Source organism: Drosophila mauritiana, chromosome X (genome assembly GCF_004382145.1).
Source record: "Drosophila mauritiana strain mau12 chromosome X, ASM438214v1, whole genome shotgun sequence".
Lineage (NCBI taxonomy): Eukaryota > Metazoa > Arthropoda > Insecta > Diptera > Drosophilidae > Drosophila > Drosophila mauritiana.
In genome coordinates, this window is record NC_046672.1 from 10736402 (window position 1) to 10760234 (window position 23833).

Sequence of the window (23833 nt, forward strand, 5' to 3'; positions counted from 1 at the left end):
CTTTTTCCTCTTCAGCTCTTTGCCGTTTGAAGTTGTTTCTTAATTCAATTCATTTTATGCGTGAAAACTCGTTAAACGCCAAAGCTGCCCAGTCAGACTGACCCATCTGACCAACCGGAGTGGCAGATGTGGAGAGGAGTTTGGAGTGGCCAAAGAGCAGTCGGAACAGTTAGCTCAGCAGGGGGAATGGGAATCGCAGCCGGAGAAAGACTTTCCCGCTCTTTCTCCGGAGGGGCTTTACGCTCGGCTTGGCCAAGAGTCGCGAGAGCCAAGAGATTTCGGTTTTCACTCCGCTCAGTTGGTCTTCTTGGTCTTGGTTTTAACTTGGCTTAAAGCCGCTCTGCGGCTCTGCCACTCTGCTCTGCTCTCTGTTCTGCTCGGCTGCGAGTGAAATGGCCAGTTGGCTCTTTTCCATTTTGACCAGATTGCGTTGGCCAGTTTCAGCCAAGACAGTTTTCAGTTTTTAGCTTTTAGTTTTCAGTCGTTAGTTGTTACGAATGTGCGGTAACGGCACCACGCAGCGCGCTCTCGTATCGAATTCTCTTGGCCTTTTTGCCGCCTTCGAATTGACCAAGTTTAAGCTTCGATAGCTTCATCTTTTTGTGTTTTTTATTATTTTTATTTGTGCTCTGTTGTGCTAAAATGCTTTTCCCATGGGCCAATACAAAACAAAGCTGGCCCGGACTGACCCAGAAAATAGCGTAAACAAATGTATGATGACAAATCAAGTGGTTTCGATTGAATGGCCATAACCGGACTACAGATAAGCCACCACTGAACTTTTGTGGGAGCAGTTCGAAAAAGTCTCAAAAAGATAACAGCCAATCCGTTTGGAGAAAAGCACTTTCCATTACCATTTTCCAAGAAGTTTGTTTTCTAACAGTTAGCGAACTGTTGCTAAAAAGTCAGTGAAATCGGATGAGTAAAGCAGGCTCATTGATTGCTGATAATTATTTGTGATATACAATAACAAAGCATCTGCTTTGTTTTAACCATAATAAAAACACTTTCAATTTGGCGAATATATTATTAAATCCATTTCTAATCACCATTCGATTTAATTAGTTGCCAAATCATATCATACACATGCAATTTATACTGAGGCAGTGTAGTAATATCAAAATATTGGATGACTGGATCGAAATGCACTCCCATTGTCCATCCCATGGCTTGTTATTATAATGGTTACTTCATTCCGATCGTAGATTGGCAAACAATTTGCCCAACCATCCGTGCTGGCTGAAAAACGCGCAACTCATCATTGATTCCAATTAAATGGCCATATTTTCGAACTGCTCTTACAGAGATAACTCATTTATATATATATATATATATATATAAACAAAAAAAACAGAGGCGACGATCGGCGGATTTTCGCCAGTCCATCAAGTGGAAAGACAAACTGCAAATGGCAAATTAAAATAAATTGAGGCAGAAAAGCGTAAAAAAATAACAAGAAAAAGTAACAAATACGGCACGCATTTAACTGCATTGCCAATTTCCACGCATCGAATAAGAAAATACAAATAGAAATAAATAAAAATTAAATAAAAACTACAACAATAGCTGGAAAAATCGCGTATACGTATGGCTTGATGTGTGTGTCCGACCATCGAATCCAATCCATTCAACACTCATTGTGCGGGAAACGCTGGCCGCTGCGGTTCGCTTTTCATTTTTCGCCGTTCGACGTCCGCGTTTTCCTCGACTTTTTGTTGCTGTTTCTGTTTTTCTTGTTTTTTTTTTTGTTTGTTTGCACGAACCGAACCGCTGTGCAAACAATATATTCGAGCATTCGCCATGGTGCAATATAGAGCCTGCAGGCCGTCCATCACAATGCATTAACTTTCACTGAGACGGCGGCCTTATGGCAATGGTCGTGACTGTAGTCGCCACCTGATCCTGAACCTCGGAGCTCGGAGTTTGAAGCCAAGCGCTTGCCAAGGATGTCGCAGAGCGTGCGGGCCAGCAAGTCCTCCTCCTGCCAGGCGGTGCAACTGACCTCCGGCGGCGGGAGTGTGCCCCACAAGTTCAGCAGCATTGTCAACAAGGTGGAGTCGCTGATTAGCAAAATGCACCACGACAAGGTCAACAACTTTAAGTTGCTGCAGCAGCAGGGTCAGCAGCAGGATCAGGATCCGAACCGAGAGAGGGATAGGGATGGGGATCGAGGAGCTCAAGATGATGGCGAACAGGAGTGCAAATGCGCCTCCTTGGACTCCCTGAACAACCTGACGGATGAGGAGCACGAGATGCTCTATACGGACTCGGATGATGCGGAAATAGCCCACATCACGGGCACCACTGCGGCCCAGGTGCACCATGCCCAAATTCAGATGCAGTCGCTCCACCAGCAGCAGCAGCAACAGCAGCACATCCGACGCAGTGATCTCGACCAGCTGACCAATGAGAGTATTCGGGAGCTGAATGAACAGTGCTGCGTCTCGATGGGAATGCACGAGGCTGGCGGGGATCTGTGTGGATCCGGCTCAGGCGGGGATCTCGGAATGGCCAACGACAATGCCTGGAGCGTTGAGGAGGACATCGTGTACAAGTGCTGCACCACCGCCACACTCACATCCAACTCCTCCGCCGGCAGTTTGTGCGAGCAGTGCTGTTTGGAGGAGCAGCTCAACTTCAAGATGCAAATGAGCCAAAGAGATGACAATAACAACAACGAGGAGCAGGATATGCCACACATGGAGTCACATCCCACCTCCAGTTCCAGCTGCTCTCCAGCTCCGGCTTCTGTACCAGCCTCTGCTCCAGCTCCTGGTCCGGCTCCTGCTCCTTCTCCCATCACCACCTCCAATTTGATTGCCTTTCAAGGCGGAAACAATCCGTTGGCATCTACGGCCCTGCTAATCCCGGGTGGAAACAAGACGCGGCGGGTCAGCAATGCCAGTAGCGGATCCGTCAGTCGCATGGAGACCATTCTTGAGGAGCCAACGGAGTCGAAGATCTCTGTCAAGGAGATCCTGGCGCGATTCGAGACCATGAACTTCAATGAGGTAACAATTTTAGGGATTTATTGTATCTGCATCGAATCCTTCTGGTACTTTTATTACTTAAAGCCAGTGAAATGAAATCTATTTCATCTATTTATATTTATCAAACCGTTTAAACTGTATCGATTATACACAATTTTTCCACCAATTTCGGAGGTAAAAACAAATGAGAAGTTAATCAAATATGAACGCTTTTCAGCGGCCCACCAAAAAGCCAAAAAAAAGACCACAAATCATGGGCCCGTTTTCAAAGCTTCGGTTATGGAGGTAATCGGGGTGTGAGATGAATGATCGTGGTGCTCAAGTCTAACGGTGTTATTAAGTCGACACATAATCGCATTATTAGCGTGGCCAGACACTCCGTCTTGGCCCGTCTGTCTGTTCGTCCAAACAAAACCGTCGAAAGCCCACCAACCCATCAGCCCACTGAGCAGTCTCTTACATCACGAACCTCATTGCTGGGCAACCTGGTTGGTGGTTGGTGGGCTAATTAGCGGGTAAAGTGGTGATCTCGGGTCTTGATTATATAAGACTGAGTGATACAGTGAAGTCGGGGTCTCCACTATGTCAACATTGTTAGTGGGCAACAAAGGAGTAGGGAAATCATCTTTTTCGGGCACTCATTGAATTTCCCAATGGATCAGCAGTCTTATCTTTCCTTTCCACTGGTTTCAGTTCTTCCAAATGATATTGAAGTTAGATCTGGAAGGGATCTTAACTGAAGCTTTATGTACTCACTGGAAGTTCAAAGATAGAAGATACTTTGTTAGATTTAGATACTGAATTATGGTTAATCTTAAGTATAGAGAATGTTCCGAAGTCTCCTATTCACTGAACAGTGGTTTTAATGAATCCCCTGATTGTGTTTAATCGATCTTGTCCAGTTGGAAGAGGTTGAATTGAGTTGAGCACGGGGAATGGGTTGGGTTGTGCGTATTGCACGTTCTAAATTCCCTGGCGAACTTTCTTGCCCCCGGAAAATGAGGAGCGTGCTGGATCAAAAAGATGCCATCACGTTTATAGTTCGGGTTCGATGACCACTCGGTGTGCGATCCATAAAAACACAAGATTAAAGACAATGAGAACTGCTGAATGGGATGGGTTGCTCGCTTGCTTGGATGGATGGATGGATGGATGGTGACCCACAAAGATGCAGGCTGTACGATAGTACAATATGGGTTATTACACTTCTATACGAGCGCCATGAAAAAAACCGCATTATAATCTAACCGTAATTTGATTTCAATAATTTAATTACACTCTTTTCGTGTGTGTGTTGTGTTTTTTTTGTTGTTTCGTATTGTGCGTCTTTATTGCTTTCGAGCTGCGCCAATAGTAAATTACTTTAATTTCTTTCGACCATCCGCTGCAGTTTGGTCCGCCGTAAATCCATCCAAAACGGACGGACAACTGGCATTAATTTCGAATTTTTAATTAACCGAAGCTCAGGCAAAACAAAGAAATACCGCGGCACACACGATGAAATTCGTATGAAATAACACAAAGCCAGCCAGTCAGCTAGCTAGCCAAAAAGAAAGTTTTAGCGGTCACTTAGAAATTACAGTCCAAATTTAACTCTTGTTTTTGCCCACCATCACATGCGTGCGTGTGTGCGAGTGCTTTTTGCTGTGACTGTGCGAGAATTATCGCGCTGCAAGTCGAGTGCCACTGGTAACTGGAGCATCTAGAGTCCACCGATTCAGGCCATCTGACCCAGTTGGTCGCCGCCCGGTTCCAGTTCTAGTATGCTGCGATATAGTACCATACCCACATACCCATTTCTGCTGTTAACATAAGACTTGGCCCCGTTTGTTTTTGTTTTTGGCTGACAGCTAACAGCTTCTCGATTGCATCCAGACAGCCAGACGAGTCCCCAAAAGCTTCTGGCCGGGATTAGGCACTTGGACGTGGGTGATCCGCGCCCCAAGGCGATCTCGATTGGCTGTCTGGCACTTAACGATGATTCCTGCTGAGCATGTTGGTGCACCCACGCCATTCTTCTTGGTGAAGAAATTGTGTGACTTGTAGATAGTTGATTTTGGTTAAATATGGTAAATAGTAATAGCATTCTTGGGTATATTAAGCAACATTAATTGCCCAAAGGATTGCACATGAAATTAACCACCAACGAAAAACAGAGATGCGTGAAAATGTATGGTAACTCAACTTGCTTTCGTTACATTACTTTTTGTGGCTTCTAGCCGCAGTTAAGAAATCTGAAAACAGAGACTGGGAAATGTCCGAAAATCATGCATAATTTATGAACTAAAAACCGCTGTTATGTTTAGAAACCTGTTGGTTTGCTATGAAATATTGATACCCATACGAAAATGAAGAAATGGAAATACTTACTGATTGTTGATTGACTTAAGCGAGTCGCCAGATTGATTTTGGTAGCTCTGGAAATGATATCACCATTTAATCCACTTTTCTTTGGTGCATTTCAGTTTGATTAAAAAATAGTTGCAATACCAAAAACAATCTTCATCTACAACCAGTTGGGTGTAATGATGAGTTCGCATTGATTTTATGTTTTTTATTTATTTTTTTTTATTTTCCTGCAGTGGTTTTTCACGTTGCTGGCCAAAATTTGAACAATGCGCATAATTTTTCACATATGGCAAGTTGATTGATTGGTGAAAGATTTCCGCTTTCATAAACAACAACTTTTACTAATCTTTTCTCGCATGAGCGTGCAAAATGCAATTGTGGGGTAGTTGGGAGTATATATACTTTCGTACTTATCTATATAGCCAAATATTATGGCTGCGTGCCTGTGGGGGCGTGCAGGAAAGAAGAAGACAAAAAAAGCGAAAAAAAAGAAAGCAATTGCAACAAATTGCACCAAATAATTGAATGCAAGCAATAAAAGTGAAAAATCACCAATGCCAGCAAACACTTTCGTTGCCAAAATCGCTCGTATCGCCGCCGATCGCCAATATCCAATCCCCGCCAGCTGTCACCGGGCAATATGGGAGCATAAATCATCGGCCACGCCCCCTTCCCGCACTGCAACGGGATGGGCGTCAATGCGAGCAAATGGCAGTCGAACGGCGGCAACTGGTTGCTGGTCGTCGAGTTGGCCAAAAAGGCGCCCAGCAACTTTCACATGCCATTGACATGGCCAGCAAAACTGAAAAGAAAAAAATATATATGCAATTGGCGGGCTGCAAGTTGCAAGTTGCACGCTGCAAGTCAATTAACAAATTGCTGCCCCTCTCAACTCTGCACGGTAAAAAAATAATTGTAATCGCCAGAAAAGTCGACTTTCGAAACTAATTTGTAATCCTTAAGTCGCATCTCAACTACAACCAATTATAAGTCATTTTTAATTTGTGTATTTAAATATTTTAATTGAGCTGCATTGATTTGAATATTCTGGCAATCAAAATTATGAAATGCTTTGATTTTAAATTCACTAAAAAAGAAATGTTTATTTCTTTTTTGCTTTATTTTTTATCAGTGTTCTAGCTAAAATATATGAACATGCCATCTTGCAATTGAGTTTGAAAGTTATTTCTGTGTAAAACATTGGCGGTCATCTTTTTTGCAAAATGATTAATCAGCTATTAAAAAGCGCAGCGTTAACATTAATTAAACACTTATCCTGGCCTAAAACACCTTGATGATCTAATCGTAACATTGATTTTGTAATAAATGTTCGACCATCATATTTTGTTATTGTTAAAATAGACATATTATACTAGTTAGTCTTAGGATACTTATTTAAAATCTTAAAGATTGAATTGTAAGGTTCTTTAAGTAATAAATTATTTTATCCTTTCTCCCCCTGCAGTCACAATCGAAGGCCTCCACTTTGTCGTCGGGCGCCCGAGCCGCCGCCCAGACATTGAATGTGCCGCTGGAGCGCCTGGAATCCCGCCAGGCGCACGCCCAGCGCAACGAGCACGGCGTGGATGGCGGATCACGGCAGAATGAGCAGCTGCAGCAGTCGGAACTGCATCACCACCTGCAGCAACAGCAGCAACAGCAACAGCACCATCAGCAGCAGCAACAACAGCAGCAGTTGGAGGACGCTCTGGAGGAGCACCAGATGGCCGCCGATCACCAGCAGCAGCAGCAGCAGTTGGGTCAGCAGCAGGGTCAGCAGCAGCGCTTCCTCAAGCAGCAGAGCTACCTGCACTCCGCCCGGAAATCGAATGCTGGTCAACAGCCCTCGTCGCTGACCAACGGACAGGTGCATCACCAGGAGCAGATGCTGCAGCAGCAACAGCAGCAGTCGCAGTCCCTGCCGCATCACGACCTGGATGCCAATTATCTGCAGGACGAGAGCAATGGTGGCACTCCACCCTCGGTCACCAAGTACTCGCTGCTCCAGTTCGCCATGCAGCACTTCCGCAATGAGTGAGTTTCTATTTCAAGTGGGATGGGGCATGGGTTGGGTTTGGCCAAGGGACATGATTCTAATGGGTATATCTGTGATTCCTTTGCAGCCAACTGAGGGACGCTGACCGCCACCACGAGCGGCACCAGTCCGCCGCGAACCGCTCCTATGCGGAACTGGTCAAGTGGCAGGGCCACGCCATACGCCTGCCGCTCCTCCGACTTCCAAATGACCTGGCGCCACTGGCGCTCGAGTGCTTCGACTGCATCCTGCGCTACTGCGGCGATATACCGCTGGATCCCGACCTCACCGAGGTCAAGTGCGTCTACACTGTGCTCATGGTGAGTGTTGTGCCCGTCTTCTTGGTTCATAGTTCTGGGTTTTGTATTCTGGATTCTGGGTTAACCAAACCGGTTGGAATCGGTGACTTTGAGGTGGTCCCACAAATATGTTCAACTGGTTTCGGGCGACAACTGAATCGCAGGCCGTTCTGCTGCCCTAGAAATTCGACTTAAGCACTCGAACCGGAAATAGTTTGGATGTGGACACCTTAAAGTCAGAAAGGAAAGGAAAATGAAGATCGTTTTACAAGTCAGTGGATCACGAGAGTACCTTATCACATATAGTTATTATATAGCATAAAGGAGCAATATTGATAAAGGAGCTTTTAGCTTTTGGGTAAAATGTGACCACTTGACATATTCCAGTTTTGCAAAACTTGATTTGAGTTGCAAACAGGAAGAGTTGTTATATAAAGTCAGCAATCGGAAGTCTTTTAAGTTGTATCTTGAACAAACCAAACTGTCAGTTTCCGTATTGAACATGTATGATTTGAGTTATGGTTATCAAGGAAGAAGACTTTCATGTCGGATATTTATATTGGAATAATAATATTCAACCTATTTGACTAATTTGTTCCAAATGTTTCCTTTTTAACCAACAGCATTGTCACAAATACTTGGCACTGCGCGACGAGGTCTACTGCCAGCTGATGAAGCAGACGACGGCCAACCGGTCACCATGTCCGGATAGCTCGCAGCGTGCCTGGCGCCTGCTCAGCATCCTGGCGGCATACTTTGGCTGCTCGGACGCACTGCGTCCCTACCTGATGGAGCACCTGACCTCGGCGGCATCCGATCGTCGCCGTTCTTGTCACGGCACAGCGGCCGTTTGTCTGACCAATCTCCGGAAGACAGCCCGCTGCGGCGGCCGCAAGAATGTTCCCAGTGTGGAGGAAGTGACGGCCGTGTCCGCTGGACGTTCAGCCAGGCGACAGATCTACCGCCTGCCCGGCGGAGCGGAGCGTGTGGTCAACACCCGTTGCTCCACCGTGGTGGCTGATGTCATTGCCGAACTGTGCGCCCTCCTGGGCGTGGAATCCGAGGCGGAGCAGCAGGAGTTCTCGCTGTACTGCATCGTCCAGGGTGATGCGTTCACCATGCCGCTGGCCGCCGATGAGTATATCCTCGATGTGACCACGGAGCTGCTCAAGTCCGGACAGCCCTTCTACCTGATCTTCTGCCGATCCGTTTGGCACTTCGCCTTGAAACGAGAACCGGCTCCCATGCCGCTCTACGTGGAGGTGCTCTTCAACCAGGTGGCGCCTGATTACCTAGAGGGTCTGCTGCTGGAACTGCCCGGCAATGGAGTGCCCGTGCCGGAAATGGTCAGGGATATGGCGAGAATCGCTGCCCTGCTCCATCGGGCCGCCGATCTGAGTCACGTGCCCGCGATGAAGGAGATCAAGTTCTTGCTGCCCAAGCCGGCGCTGGGTATCCGTGAGATCCGACCTGCCCAGTGGGTGGGTCTCGTTCAGTCAGCGTGGCCGCAGGTGGCCAACCTGAGTCCCGGCCAGGTGAAGGCGCAGTTCCTCAACGTGCTGGCCACCTGGCCGCTCTTCGGCAGCAGCTTCTTCGCAGTGAAGCGCATTTGGGCGGAGGAGGGTCCGCATGTGGAGGATAACCATAGTCCCATGTGGCGGGATCTCATCCTGGCGCTCAATCGACGTGGCGTCCTCTTCCTGGATCCCAATACACACGAGACCCTGCAGCACTGGAGCTTCATGGAGGTCATTTCCACGCGAAAGGTGAGGAGTTGGTGAGGAATTGAAATCTGTATTGCTTACTGAATTTATATTATTGCAGGTTCGCTCGGAGGATGGCGCCCTCTTCCTGGACATGAAGGTGGGCAATCTGATGCAGCAGCGCGTGATCCGCGTCCAAACGGAGCAGGCCCACGAGATCTCGCGCCTGGTGCGCCAGTACATCACCATGGCGCAGATCAGTCAGCGCGACAAGCGGGAGCTCAACTAAGGCAACCAGGATTGCTCTTGCAATACCCATTATTATTATTATAATTATTATTATTATTCGTATCGATATTGTATTGAGTTATTATTCTCTCTCCCATATTTCCACATATTTTTTTGTCGATTCGTAAGTCCCCCCTACCAGTTACATATATTTATTAACACCCATATGCAGGAGTCATATGTATGTTTAGATGTCTATGTTGTGCTGGCTTCCATAATATCCCAACTTTCGATACCCAATCCAATCGTACTACCCCCAACTCGGTGGCGCTAAGATGGCCATATAGATCCCCCTTCAAACCCGAACTCGTAGTCCCCCATTTGTCTTAAGTTTAAGCGAACCAAGTGCAATCCGAGTGCAGGAATTGAACTCCCACAGGCTCTGAGTCCAATCCTCTAATCCCCTATCCCTATTTCGATTCAACGACTTCTTGTAGAACTTAAGATTAGCAAACTTTAATATCATTTTTTTTTTGACATTTGTTAAATCGAAAATTGCTTAGCTTAATCCCTAAATTTATCATAAATAAATACAATTTATATATGTATATCTATCGCAATGGATGGAGTTTTTTAATTGGATGTTTCATTCGTTAGTTTATAATAAATATTCGAAAAAAAAAAATAGCTTTGAGATGCTGGATAAGTGGCCCTTAACTGAACAATGTGTATATAAAAGAGGGATTACTTGTCATTTGTCAGTTTCTTAACTATATAATATTTGGTATGAGTTGATCGCTGTCATCCTCCTCGTCGTCCTCGTCCTCATCCTCCTCCTCATCGTACTCGCCATCCTCATCCTCCTCATCATCCTCGTCATCTTCGTCCTCTTCCTCGTCAGCCACATTTGGCTTATCCTTGTGGCTGGTCACGGATGTTGCTGCTGTTGTAGCTGTTGGTGCTGCTGTTGCTGTTCCTGTTCCAGCTGGCGCCAAATTTGCTATTGTTTGCTCCTGGCTAGCAACGATGGGCGGCGGGGGGCGTGGCTGAGGTCCTGTCGCTGCCGTCACACTTGTTGCATTACCCTTTACGGCTTTTTCGCCGGATGTGAGGGGAATCGGGGTGGCACGCCTCGTTGTAACGGCGCTTAACGCTTCATTAGTCGCATTGTGGCTGCCAGTTCCAGTTGCCACCACCAATGTCGTCCTTGTGGCGTTGCTGTTGCCGGGTAGTGGATTCATGAGTCCTGCTTCAGCTCCTGCTCCTGCGGCTGCCACGTTGGCTGCGGTGTCATTTTTCCGCCGCTCCGGCTCGTTACCCGCCGGCAACTTTTCCCCAACCAGCCCGTCTCCTGGCGCGCTGTCATCGGGCACACCTGTGCCGATGTGCTGCTGCCCGTTCTGGTCCAGTTCGCCATCTAGTTCCAGTTCGAGTTCGGCGGGTGTGGGCGGTGTGATTCGCGGTGGCGCCTCTGAGGTCAGCAGAAAGTCATCGCGTATCTCGCAGTTCTTGCCCAGAAATCCCTGCCGGCACTGGCACTGGTAGCTCCCATCCTCGCGACTCAGCGAAGTGCACTTGCCCCCGTTTTCGCACGTGTCCGGATGCTCCACGCAGTAGGTGAGCTCTGTGGGTCAACTCGGTCAATTCCCCGTGGGCATGGTCGCATATACGGATATACTCACTCTCGTCGCACAGCATTCCGCCCCAGCCGGGATGGCAGTTGCACTCCCACGGCGCCTCGCAATCCCCATTGGCACATCCCGGATACGGGAAGCACTTGTCGCACTGGCTACCCGTCCAGCCCACCTTGCAGCTGGAGAAGAAGGGGATGTCCGTGAAAATTGATGGCAAATATGGGTTAGTTTTGCTGTTAGTGCTAAGCTAACTGAGCCATAATGCTTGGGAATGTTAAATTAATGATTAAAACAGTTGATTTAGCCCAAAAGGGGCACTCCAGTTTGCCGAACACATCTTGTGCATTTCCTTCATTGAAATGCTGCTCCTACTTACCGGCACTCGCCAGGTTTGCGGCAATATCCGTGCTGCTTGCTGCAATCTGGGTCACAGATTGCTGGAATGGCGGAATGGAGTTTGGGATTAGTAGGGTGGATGGTGGATCCCTTTGGTGGTTGCAGGACTTACGCGTCTGGCAAAGTAGTCCGGTATAGCCGGGCAGGCAGAGGCATTCCAGTGGCTTGTTGCAAGTGCCGTGCTGACAGCCCGGCATCGTGGCGCACTCGGAGCAGGTGCGTCCGGCATAACCAATCCGGCAGCGGCACTCCCCAGGCGCTTCGCAATATCCACGGGTGCTGTGGCATCCGGTACGGCAACTTGCTATGGTTGCGCGCGGATTGGAGGAAACAAGCAATTGAGTAATCGGATTGGACAGAAATAGGAATGTTTGATCTGTTGTAAATGCATTATAGCAAGTACAACCCACAAAACGATATTAGTTCCCTATGTTTTAACTTAAGACCAATCTTGTAGTGGTTATCATTTGCCGGTAACTACTTACGTTCCGTGCAGAAGAGTCCCGCCCAGCCAGGCTTACAGATGCACTCGAATGGCTTGGTGCAACCGCCATGTTGGCAGCCAGGAAGCGGGATGCACTTGTCGCAGAGTTCGCCGCTGTATCCGATGCGACATCTGCATTCCCCGGGTCGCTGGCAGTAACCTGTGTGATAGTGAGTTCAGGGGCCACAAGATAGGGAATCAGCTGAAGGAGTAAACATACCATTCATCGGGTCACAGCCCCTTCGACACATGGGCACCTGGCAAAGATCACCCTGCCACCCAGGAAGGCACTTAAAGTCACCTTTTTCATCGCAAACATAGTGTGCATTTTGTCGCTGTTTCTGTGATTTCTCACAGGCCTTGGGTAATCGGATACTTTCGGGATTAGTTCGAGAAAATTATGAACTTCAGGTTCTCCAACTTACTCGCTGTTTCCAGAGTGGAATATTCGAATTACTACTTTGCCGCGCATCGAAGTTGCGTCTGTAGGCATTCATTTCCTCCAATTTGAGGGCGGTGATCGCGGTCACCAGCAGGAGAGCCGCCCTTTTGTCTGACAACATATCTAAGACCGATTTAATATATTTATTTTGTAATTATTGTTGTTTCTTTTAATAAAAATTAAGTTATCTTATACGTTTGACTACTCCGTTAAAATTCCCTTCAAATAATGGCTTTTATGTGTACATTAAAAGCAAGATCATCTAAGTTGGATCTATCGACCTCTTCACAACAAGTTTCTTTGACTTTAAACCAACTTAATGTGCTGAACTTTATGCCTGAATAAAGAAAACCTAAGTGTAGGCCTTGTCAAATGTCTAGATGTTTTCGTTTATCGGCTTAAACGAAAAGTGTTTTCGTTTGGCCAAACTTAGACCGTTAAAAGAAATCGACGGCCCACGGCCCCTCGTCGCAATTAACATGTTCGAAGACAACTTTCTTCCGAACCAAAAAGAACGGGAATCACACCGCCGACAGAGAACCGACAACCAAACAACCGATTTCTTGATGAATCACCACTGGCCAGAAGAAATGTAACTTGAAGAATGCAAATGAAAAGAATTACTCTTAACGGTGAAGACTGCAGCTTCTTGTCGGCGGTCCGTCTCGGTCTACGATCGCTTTGGGACTAATCAAGTAGCCGCCTAGTCGGACCAGCTGCCTCTGGCCGATTCTCGACTCTTTCTTCAAGTCAAGTCAAGTCTCCGCTCTTCTCTCTGTCATTCTTCTGGCCTTCACCGTGAACTCGAAGCCTCGAAGCCGAGAGGCAAAGCCAGAGAAAGAGCGCTGAAAGGCACCTGACCATTGGTGGTAATTGGGTCAACCGGTAAACCCAAAACAGCTGAGTACTCAGCACAGTGGGTCCAGATATGGTTTTTATGGCCCTCTCTACTTTGGAAAAGAAGAAAACTATTACCACAAAATAAGAGAAGGAAATAATTCTGAATTTAGGTTGAATAACTCATATTTAAAATAAATCCCCTAATTATAAAAGAGATTAAACGCTTTAAAAGCTCTTCTTTTAAAATGCCTAAAAACTATTTATTTTATTTCAAAACTACTTTCAACCCACTGTGCAGCTCTCACGATCGAGTCACCAAACAAGTTGTAGATAAACCAGGATGGCTCAAGACTCTAGATTGGTAAATGTTCAAAGACAAGATTGGTTTACTTTAAAATTATACTCGTTCTTTATTGAATGATCTCATTATTGGTTTAATTATAATTTTAATAATTACTTCGACATTCGTGTGTACCTAAAATCCAGATTAATGCTAAGATCCAAACGTTAATTCCGACTCCAGAGGGTTGTCTGCCAGTTGGGTAACCAAAATTTTGTGGGCCTCAATCTTTTGCTTTTGACAAATGTATCATATATGTTATGTATGTGTAGAACGTGTGTGTGCTATATGCTTGCGAGTCGGGGGAACTAACGATTAGACAGATACACTCGTGCACATCCACATACATGTATATATAGGTTCTTTCACTACGCAGCTCGACTCCATTTTCACTGTAGATGTTATGCGGTATTTGATGACTTAGTCTCTAGTTTCTAGTATTATCCGATCCGAGATCCGAGCGTCTTCACAGACCCCCAGCATTTATATTGAGTTGTTGGTTGGGTCCTGAGCCCAAATGCTTACACGCGAGGATTTCCTTAACTAATTAGAGAAATGCTCCCCGAAGGAAGTCCACAGCAGCCGTGATGTCAATATGGTTATACGATGAATATCATGTGTGTGGGTTAGATCATAAGTCTTTGAAGGTTTGTTAAATTTATAAAGTATTTAAGATAGCAGAAGTAAGTGTGGTCGTATGTCTTCTGAAACCCACAATTATTAAGAGGAATCAGAATTGTAGAACCCCTCGAAAACTTTAGAAATGTCTGATATTCCTCCATATATAACCTATATTTCACTGGCAGTGTGTCCTTTATTTCCGGTTCTCTTCTCTAGCGAGACAAAAAAAAACCTGACCTCACCACACATACATATGGTACATATGCTATGATCTTCTTAATCCACTGGCTTAATGTTTAAACGCTTACATACGATGGGGTACTTTATTGATTTTGGGCCGGAAGTGAGGGGGCGTGGCAGGGGCGCGGGTGATATGATATGATATGATGAGTGGGGGGAGACCGTACACCATAACCTACACGGAGAAAAAAAAATGATCACCGCAACTTGAGTGGGCGGCATGACCACGTCGCCTTAGACGAAGATGAACTGGGCGTGGCCGCACTTCTTGGGCGGACCGACGGTCAGACGGAGCCACTTGCCGCGGCACGACGGCGCCGGCAGCGCACTCCAGCGTGTCGTGCGCCCGGCCAGCCCCTCCCCCCGGCAATGGTAGGTGGGCGGCAGCGTGGGCGAGGGCGTGGCCGGCACGGCGCTGCGCTTTCCCGCTGTCCGGCGGCTGTGGGACATTTGCGACATCTGCGACTGCCGCTGGTGACGGTAGTCGGTACTCTCGTTGCTGTCCGAGTCCAGGGCATTCTGCAGGTCATCCTGCTCATCCTGCTCCGGCTCCTCATCCTCCTCCTCCGCCTCGCCATCCTGGTTGGTCGCCTCCTCGTCGCTGCTGGTCTCACGCTGCAGTCGCTCCTCCTCAAGGTCATTCGTCCGCTGGCCATAGGCGAAAGCTGCGGATGAAACTGTGGTCGTGGACGGCGTAGTGGGTCCTTGGGGTGTCCTGGCGGTGGTGGAGCTGCCGGCTGAGTCTTGGATCAATGCCTCAAGGTCACAGCGCACCGTGATGCGATCGCCTGGAAAATAACGTTTTACATATTTAATTGCATAAATTATTTAATATTTATTTTTCTTACCTTCTGTCATCAGATTATATGGCGGCAGCTTGTGGCAGGCTTTCGATGATTTGATTACCTCGAACTCCACGCAGTATCTACAAAGAAAGTTTAGGAATAAAGCAAATTATTAATAATAATACAAGGAAAAGATGAGATTATCTTCATAATTTGCAAAACATTCAAATAGAATTCAAGATAAAATCAGTTGCACAGACTAAATATTGCTTAATTAATTAATCCGTGCTCATAATTTGCATCCTACTCCTTCGACACGCTCACTTATTCGTTCATTCAGTCGCTCATTGAGCGATTCATTCGTCCGTTTGGTCCTTCATTGATTATGCATGTCCTTCGGCGACGCCTCATTAGAGGGGCAAAGGATCTGGCTGGCCATTGAGATGTTAAATATTATAATTATTGTGATTCAGATCCAGATTCCATCAACGGACGCAAAGGAGACAGAAACAGCAGCAGGAGCACTGATTTGTGCAATTGTGCGGACTGAAGCGGGCGGCTGAATACAGGACTTCAAAGGAACAGGAAATGCGAATTGTCTATTAAGCCTAACAATTTCCGTTTCCGTTGGGCAAAAAAGAGCAAAAACAAACATGGCAGGCGAAAAATCGAACTGACAAGTGCCTATGAGTGTGTGGTGTACGGGTGTGCGTGTGTAAGTGTGTAAGAGTGTCGAGAGTGTCTGTGTGTGCGTCTGACAGCTGTCAAGGTGTTGACAACGGAAATTGCGTAGGAAATTTCAAAAGTGCCTGACATTTTGGGGCATTTTTGATTTTACCTACCACTTTCCCAGCCACCACCGCCCACCGGAAAGCCGGGCCACTTAACCCGAGGGCGAAGAAAAGAGGGGAAACTCGTGGATATAGCCATCCATATATAGCTAATATACGCTGGCTGCTGCTGCTCCAATGATGAAGGCAGATTAGCCAGGATGCAGCGGAAATGGAAATTGACGTCGCACTCAGACCGCAGAAAACAAGACTCCCCCCAAATGCCGAGTCATAAATAAAGGGAATTTGTATTAAAATTGGAGTCGCCATTGGAGATTGTGTGAGGCGCAGGGGAAACAGCTGAAAGCTTAATTAAGTCCCGGCATAAAGCGAACCGAAGGACCCTCTGCGCCCGGGCAATAAAGGTAAATTGAAAAAATTAATGTAAATAAACAGGCGCCGACGCCGCGCCGAGTAATAAAAATAAACAAGGCAATGCACAAAACTCGAGGACCAAAACATAATTAAAGACAAGCAATGCTCTTTGGGCCGGGGGTATTTGTCTGGCCAGGAAATGGGGGGCAAAATCAGCAGCAGGACGAGGTCCTTCAGCCACGGCAATCATAAAATAAAAAGCAATTGTTATGCTTGGCTTGCGGTGAGCGAAGGAATAGCCCCTTATTATTAGCCAGTTCCAGGAAGGCGGTCTTGGCTAAAAATTCGCGCTAAAAGCGCACTGATTTATCAAAAAATGTGACGAGTTGTCTGCGATAAACGGATAATGAAGGGATAAAATGTAAAATGAACCACAAAGCTCAGAATTTTCAATTTACTAACTGATAAACCTTTTAAAGTGCACACAAATCAAAAAATGAAAAGCACAGTAATTTAATTACAAATAATTGAAACATAATCATTTTATAGTCACACATCAAAGAAAATATTTGATTGAGCCGTAATGGAGCTAAGTAAAAACGAATTATTCTGCCAGTCTCATCAAAAATTTACCACATTCAGTTGAATTTCATCCGAGGACTGTTTATAAAACAATTCATGATTATATCCGTCTTGAATTAACAAGTTTTTAAATTTTGTGTTTTGTCTTTGCATTTGCTGTAATTTCTCAATAGCAATAAAAATAGTTGTCCAAAAGTAGAATGTCATACCTCGTTGAATTCGTAACAAAATTCCCCATCGAACTGTATTCTCACCTTGAAACTTTTATTTTTTACCATTTTTTGCAAATTTTAATGATGGTACCCCTTATCAAAAATGCGAAAATTTGCTAAAATTTTTATTTTTGGGAATCATAAAAACAGTGATAGGGATAGTTAGCTATGTTTATTAGCAGCACAAAACAGTCTTTATTTTAGCTGTACCACCTTTTTAAGCCAAGTTATGGAGAAAACCCCGTTTGTAAAAATTCAAATTTTAGCAATATTATTATTTTGTTTTTTTGGGTAAAAAATAATCAGTATTTAGTATTTTCTCAATAGCAATAAAAATAGTTGTCCAAAAGTGGAATGTCATACCTCGTTGAATTCGTAACAAAATTCCCTATCGATCTGTATTCCAAGTTGGAAATCAACATTTTTTGCTATTTTTTGCAAATTTTAATGATGGTACCCCTTATCAAAAATGCAAAAATTTGGTTAAATTTTAATTTTTGGGAACCATAAAAACAGTGATAGGGATAGTTAGCTATGTTTATTAGCAGCACAAAACAGTCTTTATTTTAGCTGTGCCACCTTTTTAAGCCAAGTTATGGAGAAAACCCCGTTTGTAAAAATTCAAATTTTAGCAATATTATTATTTTGTTTTTTTGGGTAAAAAATAATCAGTATTTTCTCAATAGCAATAAAAATAGTTGTCCAAAAGTGGAATGTCATACCTCGTTGAATTCGTAGCAAAATTCCCTGATGGGATGGGGATAGTTAGCTATGTTTATTAGCAGCACAAAACAGTCTTTATTTTAGCTGTGCCACTTTTTTAAGCCAAGTTATGGAGAAAACCCCGTTTGTAAAAATTCGAATTTTGGCAATATTATTATTTTGTTTTTTTGGGTAAAAAATAATCAGTATTTTCTCAATAGCAATAAAAATAGTTGTCCAAAAGTGGAATGTCATACCTCGTTGAATTCGTAACAAAATTCCCTATCGATCTGTATTCCAAGTTGGAAATCAACATTTTTTGCTATTTTTTGCAAATTTTAATGATGGTACCCCTTATCAAAAATGCGAAAATATGTCAAAATTTTTATTTTTGGGAACCATAAAAACAGTGATAGGGATAGTTAGCTATGTTTATTAGCAGCACAAAACAGTCTTTATTTTAGCTGTGCCACCTTTTTAAGCCAAGTTATGGAGAAAACCCCGTTTGTAAAAATTCAAATTTTAGCAATATTATTATTTTGTTTTTTTGGGTAAAAAATAATCAGTATTTAGTATTTTCTCAATAGCAATAAAAATAGTTGTCCAAAAGTGGAATGTCATACCTCGTTGAATTCGTAACAAAATTCCCTATCGATCTGTATTCCAAGTTGGAAATCAACATTTTTTGCTATTTTTTGCAAATTTTAATGATGGTACCCCTTATCAAAAATGCGAAAATATGTCAAAATTTTTATTTTTGGGAACCATAAAAACAGTGATAGGGATAGTTAGCTATGTTTATTAGCAGCACAAAACAGTCTTTATTTTAGCTGTGCCACCTTTTTAAGCCAAGTTATGGAGAAAACCCCGTTTGTAAAAATTCAAATTTTAGCAATATTATTATTTTGTTTTTTTGGGTAAAAAATAATCAGTATTTTCTCAATAGCAATAAAAATAGTTGTCCAAAAGTGGAATGTCATACCTCGTTGAATTCGTAGCAAAATTCCCTATCGACCTGTATTCCAAGTTGGAAATCAACATTTTTTGCTATTTTTTGCAAATTTTAATGATGGTACCCCTTATCAAAAATGCGAAAATTTGTTAAAATTCTTATTTTTGGGAATCATAAAAACAGTGATAGGGATAGTTAGCTATGTTTATTAGCAGCACAAAACAGTCTTTATTTTAGCTGTGCCACTTTTTTAAGCCAAGTTATGGAGAAAACCCCGTTTGTAAAAATTCGAATTTTGGCAATATTATTATTTTGTTTTTTTGGGTAAAAAATAATCAGTATTTTCTCAATAGCAATAAAAATAGTTGTCCAAAAGTGGAATGTCATACCTCGTTGAATTCGTAGCAAAATTCCCTGATGGGATGGGGATAGTTAGCTATGTTTATTAGCATCACAAAACAGTCTTTATTTTAGCTGTACCACCTTTTTAAGCCAAGTTATGGAGAAAACCCCGTTTGTAAAAATTCAAATTTTAGCAATATTATTATTTTGTTTTTTTGGGTAAAAAATAATCAGTATTTTCTCAATAGCAATAAAAATAGTTGTCCAAAAGTGGAATGTCATACCTCGTTGAATTCGTAGCAAAATTCCCTATCGACCTGTATTCCAAGTTGGAAATCAACATTTTTTGCTATTTTTTGCAAATTTTAATGATGGTACCCCATATCAAAAATGCGAAAATTTGTTAAAATTTTTTTTTTGGGAACCATAAAAACAGTGATAGGGATAGTTAGCTATGTTTATTAGCAGCACAAAAAAGTCTTTATTTTAGCTGTGCCACTTTTTTAAGCCAAGTTATGGAGAAAACCCCGTTTGTAAAAATTCAATTTTGCAATATTATTTTTTTTTTTTTTTTTTTTTTTTTTTTTTTTTTTTTTTTTTTTTTTTTTTTTTTTTTTTTTTTTTTTTTTTTTTTTTTTTTTTTTTTTTTTTTTTTTTTTTTTTTTTTTTTTTTTTTTTTTTTTTTTTTTATTTTTTTTTTTTTGGGTAAAAAATAATCAGTATTTTCTCAATAGCAATAAAAATAGTTGTCCAAAAGTGGAATGTCATACCTCGTTGAATTCGTAGCAAAATTCCCTGATGGGATGGGGATAGTTAGCTATGTTTATTAGCAGCACAAAAAAGTCTTTATTTTAGCTGTGCCACTTTTTTAAGCCAAGTTATGGAGAAAACCCCGTTTGTAAAAATTCAAATTTTAGCAATATTAATATTTTGTTTTTTTGGGTAAAAAATAATCAATATTTTCTCAATAGCAATAAAAATAGTTGTCCAAAAGTGGAATGTCATACCTCGTTGAATTCGTAGCAAAATTCCCTATCGACCTGTATTCCAAGTTGGAAATCAACATTTTTTGCTATTTTTTGCAAATTTTAATGATGGAACCCCTTATCAAAAATGCGAAAATTTGTTAAAATTCTTATTTTTGGGAATCATAAAAACAGTGATAGGGATAGTTAGCTATGTTTATTAGCAGCACAAAACAGTCTTTATTTTAGCTGTGCCACTTTTTTAAGCCAAGTTATGGAGAAAACCCCGTTTGTAAAAATTCGAATTTTGGCAATATTATTATTTTGTTTTTTTGGGTAAAAAATAATCAGTATTTTCTCAATAGCAATAAAAATAGTTGTCCAAAAGTGGAATGTCATACCTCGTTGAATTCGTAACAAAATTCCCTATCGATCTGTATTCCAAGTTGGAAATCAAAATTTTGTGCTATTTTTTGCAAATTTTAATGATGGTACCCCATATCAAAAATGCGAAAATTTGTTAAAATTTTTTTTTTGGGAACCATAAAAACAGTGATAGGGATAGTTAGCTATGTTTATTAGCAGCACAAAAAAGTCTTTATTTTAGCTGTGCCACTTTTTTAAGCCAAGTTATGGAGAAAACCCCGTTTGTAAAAATTCAAATTTTAGCAATATTATTATTTTGTTTTTTTGGGTAAAAAATAATCAGTATTTTCTCAATAGCAATAAAAATAGTTGTCCAAAAGTGGAATGTCATACCTCGTTGAATTCGTAGCAAAATTCCCTGATGGGATGGGGATAGTTAGCTATGTTTATTAGCATCACAAAACAGTCTTTATTCTAGCTGTACCACCTTTTTAAGCCAAGTTATGGAGAAAACCCCGTTTGTAAAAATTCAAATTTTAGCAATATTATTATTGTGTTTTTTTGGGTAAAAAATAATCAGTATTTTCTCAATAGCAATAAAAATAGTTTTCCAAAAGTGGAATGTCATACCTCGTTGAATTCGTAGCAAAATTCCCTATCGACCTTTTTTAAGCCAAGTTATGGAGAAAACCCCGTTTGTAAAAATTCGAATTTTGGCAATATTATTATTTTGTTTTTTTGGGTAAAAAATAATCAGTATTTTCTCAATAGCAATAAAAATAGTTGTCCAAAAGTGGAATGTCATACCTCGTTGAATTCGTAGCAAAATTCCCTGATGGGATGGGGATAGTTAGCTATGTTTATTAGCATCACAAAACAGTCTTTATTTTAGCTGTACCACCTTTTTAAGCCAAGTTATGGAGAAAACCCCGTTTGTAAAAATTCAAATTTTAGCAATATTATTATTGTGTTTTTTTGGGTAAAAAATAATCAGTATTTTCTCAATAGCAATAAAAATAGTTGTCCAAAAGTGGAATGTCATACCTCGTTGAATTCGTAACAAAATTCCCTATCGATCTGTATTCCAAGTTGGAAATCAAAATTTTGTGCTATTTTTTGCAAATTTTAATGATGGTACCCCTTATCAAAAATGCGAAAATTTGTTAAAATTTTTATTTTTGGGAACCATAAAAACAGTGATAGGGATAGTTAGCTATGTTTATTAGCAGCACAAAACAGTCTTTATTTTAGCTGTGCCACTTTTTTAAGCCAAGTTATGGAGAAAACCCCGTTTGTAAAAATTCGAATTTTGGCAATATTATTATTTTGTTTTTTTGGGTAAAAAATAATCAGTATTTTCTCAATAGCAATAAAAATAGTTGTCCAAAAGTGGAATGTCATACCTCGTTGAATTCGTAGCAAAATTCCCTGATGGGATGGGGATAGTTAGCTATGTTTATTAGCATCACAAAACAGTCTTTATTTTAGCTGTACCACCTTTTTAAGCCAAGTTATGGAGAAAACCCCGTTTGTAAAAATTCAAATTTTAGCAATATTATTATTGTGTTTTTTTGGGTAAAAAATAATCAGTATTTTCTCAATAGCAATAAAAATAGTTGTCCAAAAGTGGAATGTCATACCTCGTTGAATTCGTAGCAAAATTCCCTATCGACCTGTATTCCAAGTTGGAAATCAACATTTTTTGCTATTTTTTGCAAATTTTAATGATGGTACCCCTTATCAAAAATGCGAAAATTTGTTAAAATTTTTATTTTTGGGAACCATAAAAACTGTGATAGGGATAGTTAGCTATGTTTATTAGCAGCACAAAACAGTCTTTATTTTAGCTGTGCCACTTTTTTAAGCCAAGTTATGGAGAAAACCCCGTTTGTAAAAATTCGAATTTTGGCAATATTATTATTTTGTTTTTTTGGGTAAAAAATAATCAGTATTTTCTCAATAGCAATAAAAATAGTTGTCCAAAAGTGGAATGTCATACCTCGTTGAATTCGTAACAAAATTCCCTATCGATCTGTATTCCAAGTTGGAAATCAAAATTTTGTGCTATTTTTTGCAAATTTTAATGATGGTACCCCTTATCAAAAATGCGAAAATATGTCAAAATTTTTATTTTTGGGAACCATAAAAACAGTGATAGGGATAGTTAGCTATGTTTATTAGCAGCACAAAACAGTCTTTATTTTAGCTGTGCCACCTTTTTAAGCCAAGTTATGGAGAAAACCCCGTTTGTAAAAATTCAAATTTTAGCAATATTATTATTTTGTTTTTTTGGGTAAAAAATAATCAGTATTTTCTCAATAGCAATAAAAATAGTTGTCCAAAAGTGGAATGTCATACCTCGTTGAATTCGTAGCAAAATTCCCTATCGACCTGTATTCCAAGTTGGAAATCAACATTTTTTGCTATTTTTTGCAAATTTTAATGATGGTACCCCTTATCAAAAATGCGAAAATTTGTTAAAATTTTTATTTTTGGGAACCATAAAAACAGTGATAGGGATAGTTAGCTATGTTTATTAGCAGCACAAAACAGTCTTTATTTTAGCTGTGCCACTTTTTTAAGCCAAGTTATGGAGAAAACCCCGTTTGTAAAAATTCAAATTTTAGCAATATTATTATTTTGTTTTTTTGGGTAAAAAATAATCAGTATTTTCTCAATAGCAATAAAAATAGTTGTCCAAAAGTGGAATGTCATACCTCGTTGAATTCGTAACAAAATTCCCTATCGATCTGTATTCCAAGTTGGAAATCAAAATTTTGTGCTATTTTTTGCAAATTTTAATGATGGTACCCCTTATCAAAAATGCGAAAATATGTCAAAATTTTTATTTTTGGGAACCATAAAAACAGTGATAGGGATAGTTAGCTATGTTTATTAGCAGCACAAAACAGTCTTTATTTTAGCTGTGCCACCTTTTTAGGCCAAGTTATGGAGAAAACCCCGTTTGTAAAAATTCAAATTTTAGCAATATTATTATTTTGTTTTTTTGGGTAAAAAATAATCAGTATTTTCTCAATAGCAATAAAAATAGTTGCTCAAAAGTGGAATGTCATACCTCGTTGAATTCGTAACAAAATTCCCCATCGAACTGTATTCTCACCTTGAAACTTTTATTTTTTACCATTTTTTGCAAATTTTGATGATCAACATTTTTTGCTAT

The 23833-nt window shown here is 41.6% G+C and overlaps 3 protein-coding genes across 4 annotated transcripts in view; 1 reads left to right on the top strand and 2 right to left on the bottom strand.

Annotated features, from left to right (window-relative positions):
* The window catches only part of LOC117148790 (unconventional myosin-XV), a 33132-nt gene extending 22908 nt beyond the window's left edge, over window positions 1-10224 (top strand). Inside the window, exons 1-5 of one of the 2 annotated variants that reach the window (XM_033316402.1) lie at window positions 1755-3011; window positions 6805-7373; window positions 7463-7694; window positions 8297-9439; window positions 9498-10224. In XM_033316402.1, coding sequence (XP_033172293.1) covers window positions 1947-3011; window positions 6805-7373; window positions 7463-7694; window positions 8297-9439; window positions 9498-9665 — 3177 coding nt within the window. In that variant the 5' untranslated portion in view covers window positions 1755-1946 and the 3' untranslated portion in view covers window positions 9666-10224. Of the gene's footprint in view, window positions 1-1754; window positions 3012-6804; window positions 7374-7462; window positions 7695-8296; window positions 9440-9497 lie in introns of those variants that run through there. The other variant, XM_033316400.1, reaches the window with a different exon arrangement.
* Window positions 10225-10241: 17 nt separating this feature from the next.
* Window positions 10242-13268, bottom strand: LOC117148791 (neurogenic locus notch homolog protein 4). Its single transcript, XM_033316403.1, has 8 exons — window positions 13185-13268; window positions 12544-12683; window positions 12339-12477; window positions 12120-12278; window positions 11747-11938; window positions 11615-11675; window positions 11287-11417; window positions 10242-11228 (listed from the first exon to the last, which is right to left on the bottom strand). Exons 2-8 carry the CDS (start codon window positions 12679-12681, stop codon window positions 10375-10377), a joined length of 1674 nt encoding a protein of 557 aa, XP_033172294.1. The 5' UTR covers window positions 12682-12683; window positions 13185-13268; the 3' UTR covers window positions 10242-10374.
* Window positions 13269-13799: 531 nt separating this feature from the next.
* The window catches only part of LOC117148233, a 79641-nt gene continuing 69607 nt past the window's right edge, over window positions 13800-23833 (bottom strand). The window contains exons 5-6 of the mRNA XM_033315526.1: window positions 15450-15526; window positions 13800-15389 (exon numbers count right to left, since the gene is read on the bottom strand). Coding sequence (XP_033171417.1) covers window positions 14836-15389; window positions 15450-15526 — 631 coding nt within the window. The 3' untranslated portion in view covers window positions 13800-14835. The remainder of the gene's footprint in view (window positions 15390-15449; window positions 15527-23833) is intronic.

Excerpts from the sequence above, each read along its gene's own strand:
- LOC117148791 (XM_033316403.1), bottom strand. The coding sequence starts at position 12,681 with ATGTTGTCAGACAAAAGGGCGGCTCTCCTGCTGGTGACCGCGATCACC. Across the intron at positions 12,478-12,543 it reads TTCCACTCTGGAAACAGCGA|GCCTGTGAGAAATCACAGAA; the intron begins GTAAGTTGGAGA and ends CGATTACCCAAG. Across the intron at positions 11,418-11,614 it reads CGCAAACCTGGCGAGTGCCG|CTGCAAGGTGGGCTGGACGG; the intron begins GTAAGTAGGAGC and ends CTTCTTCTCCAG.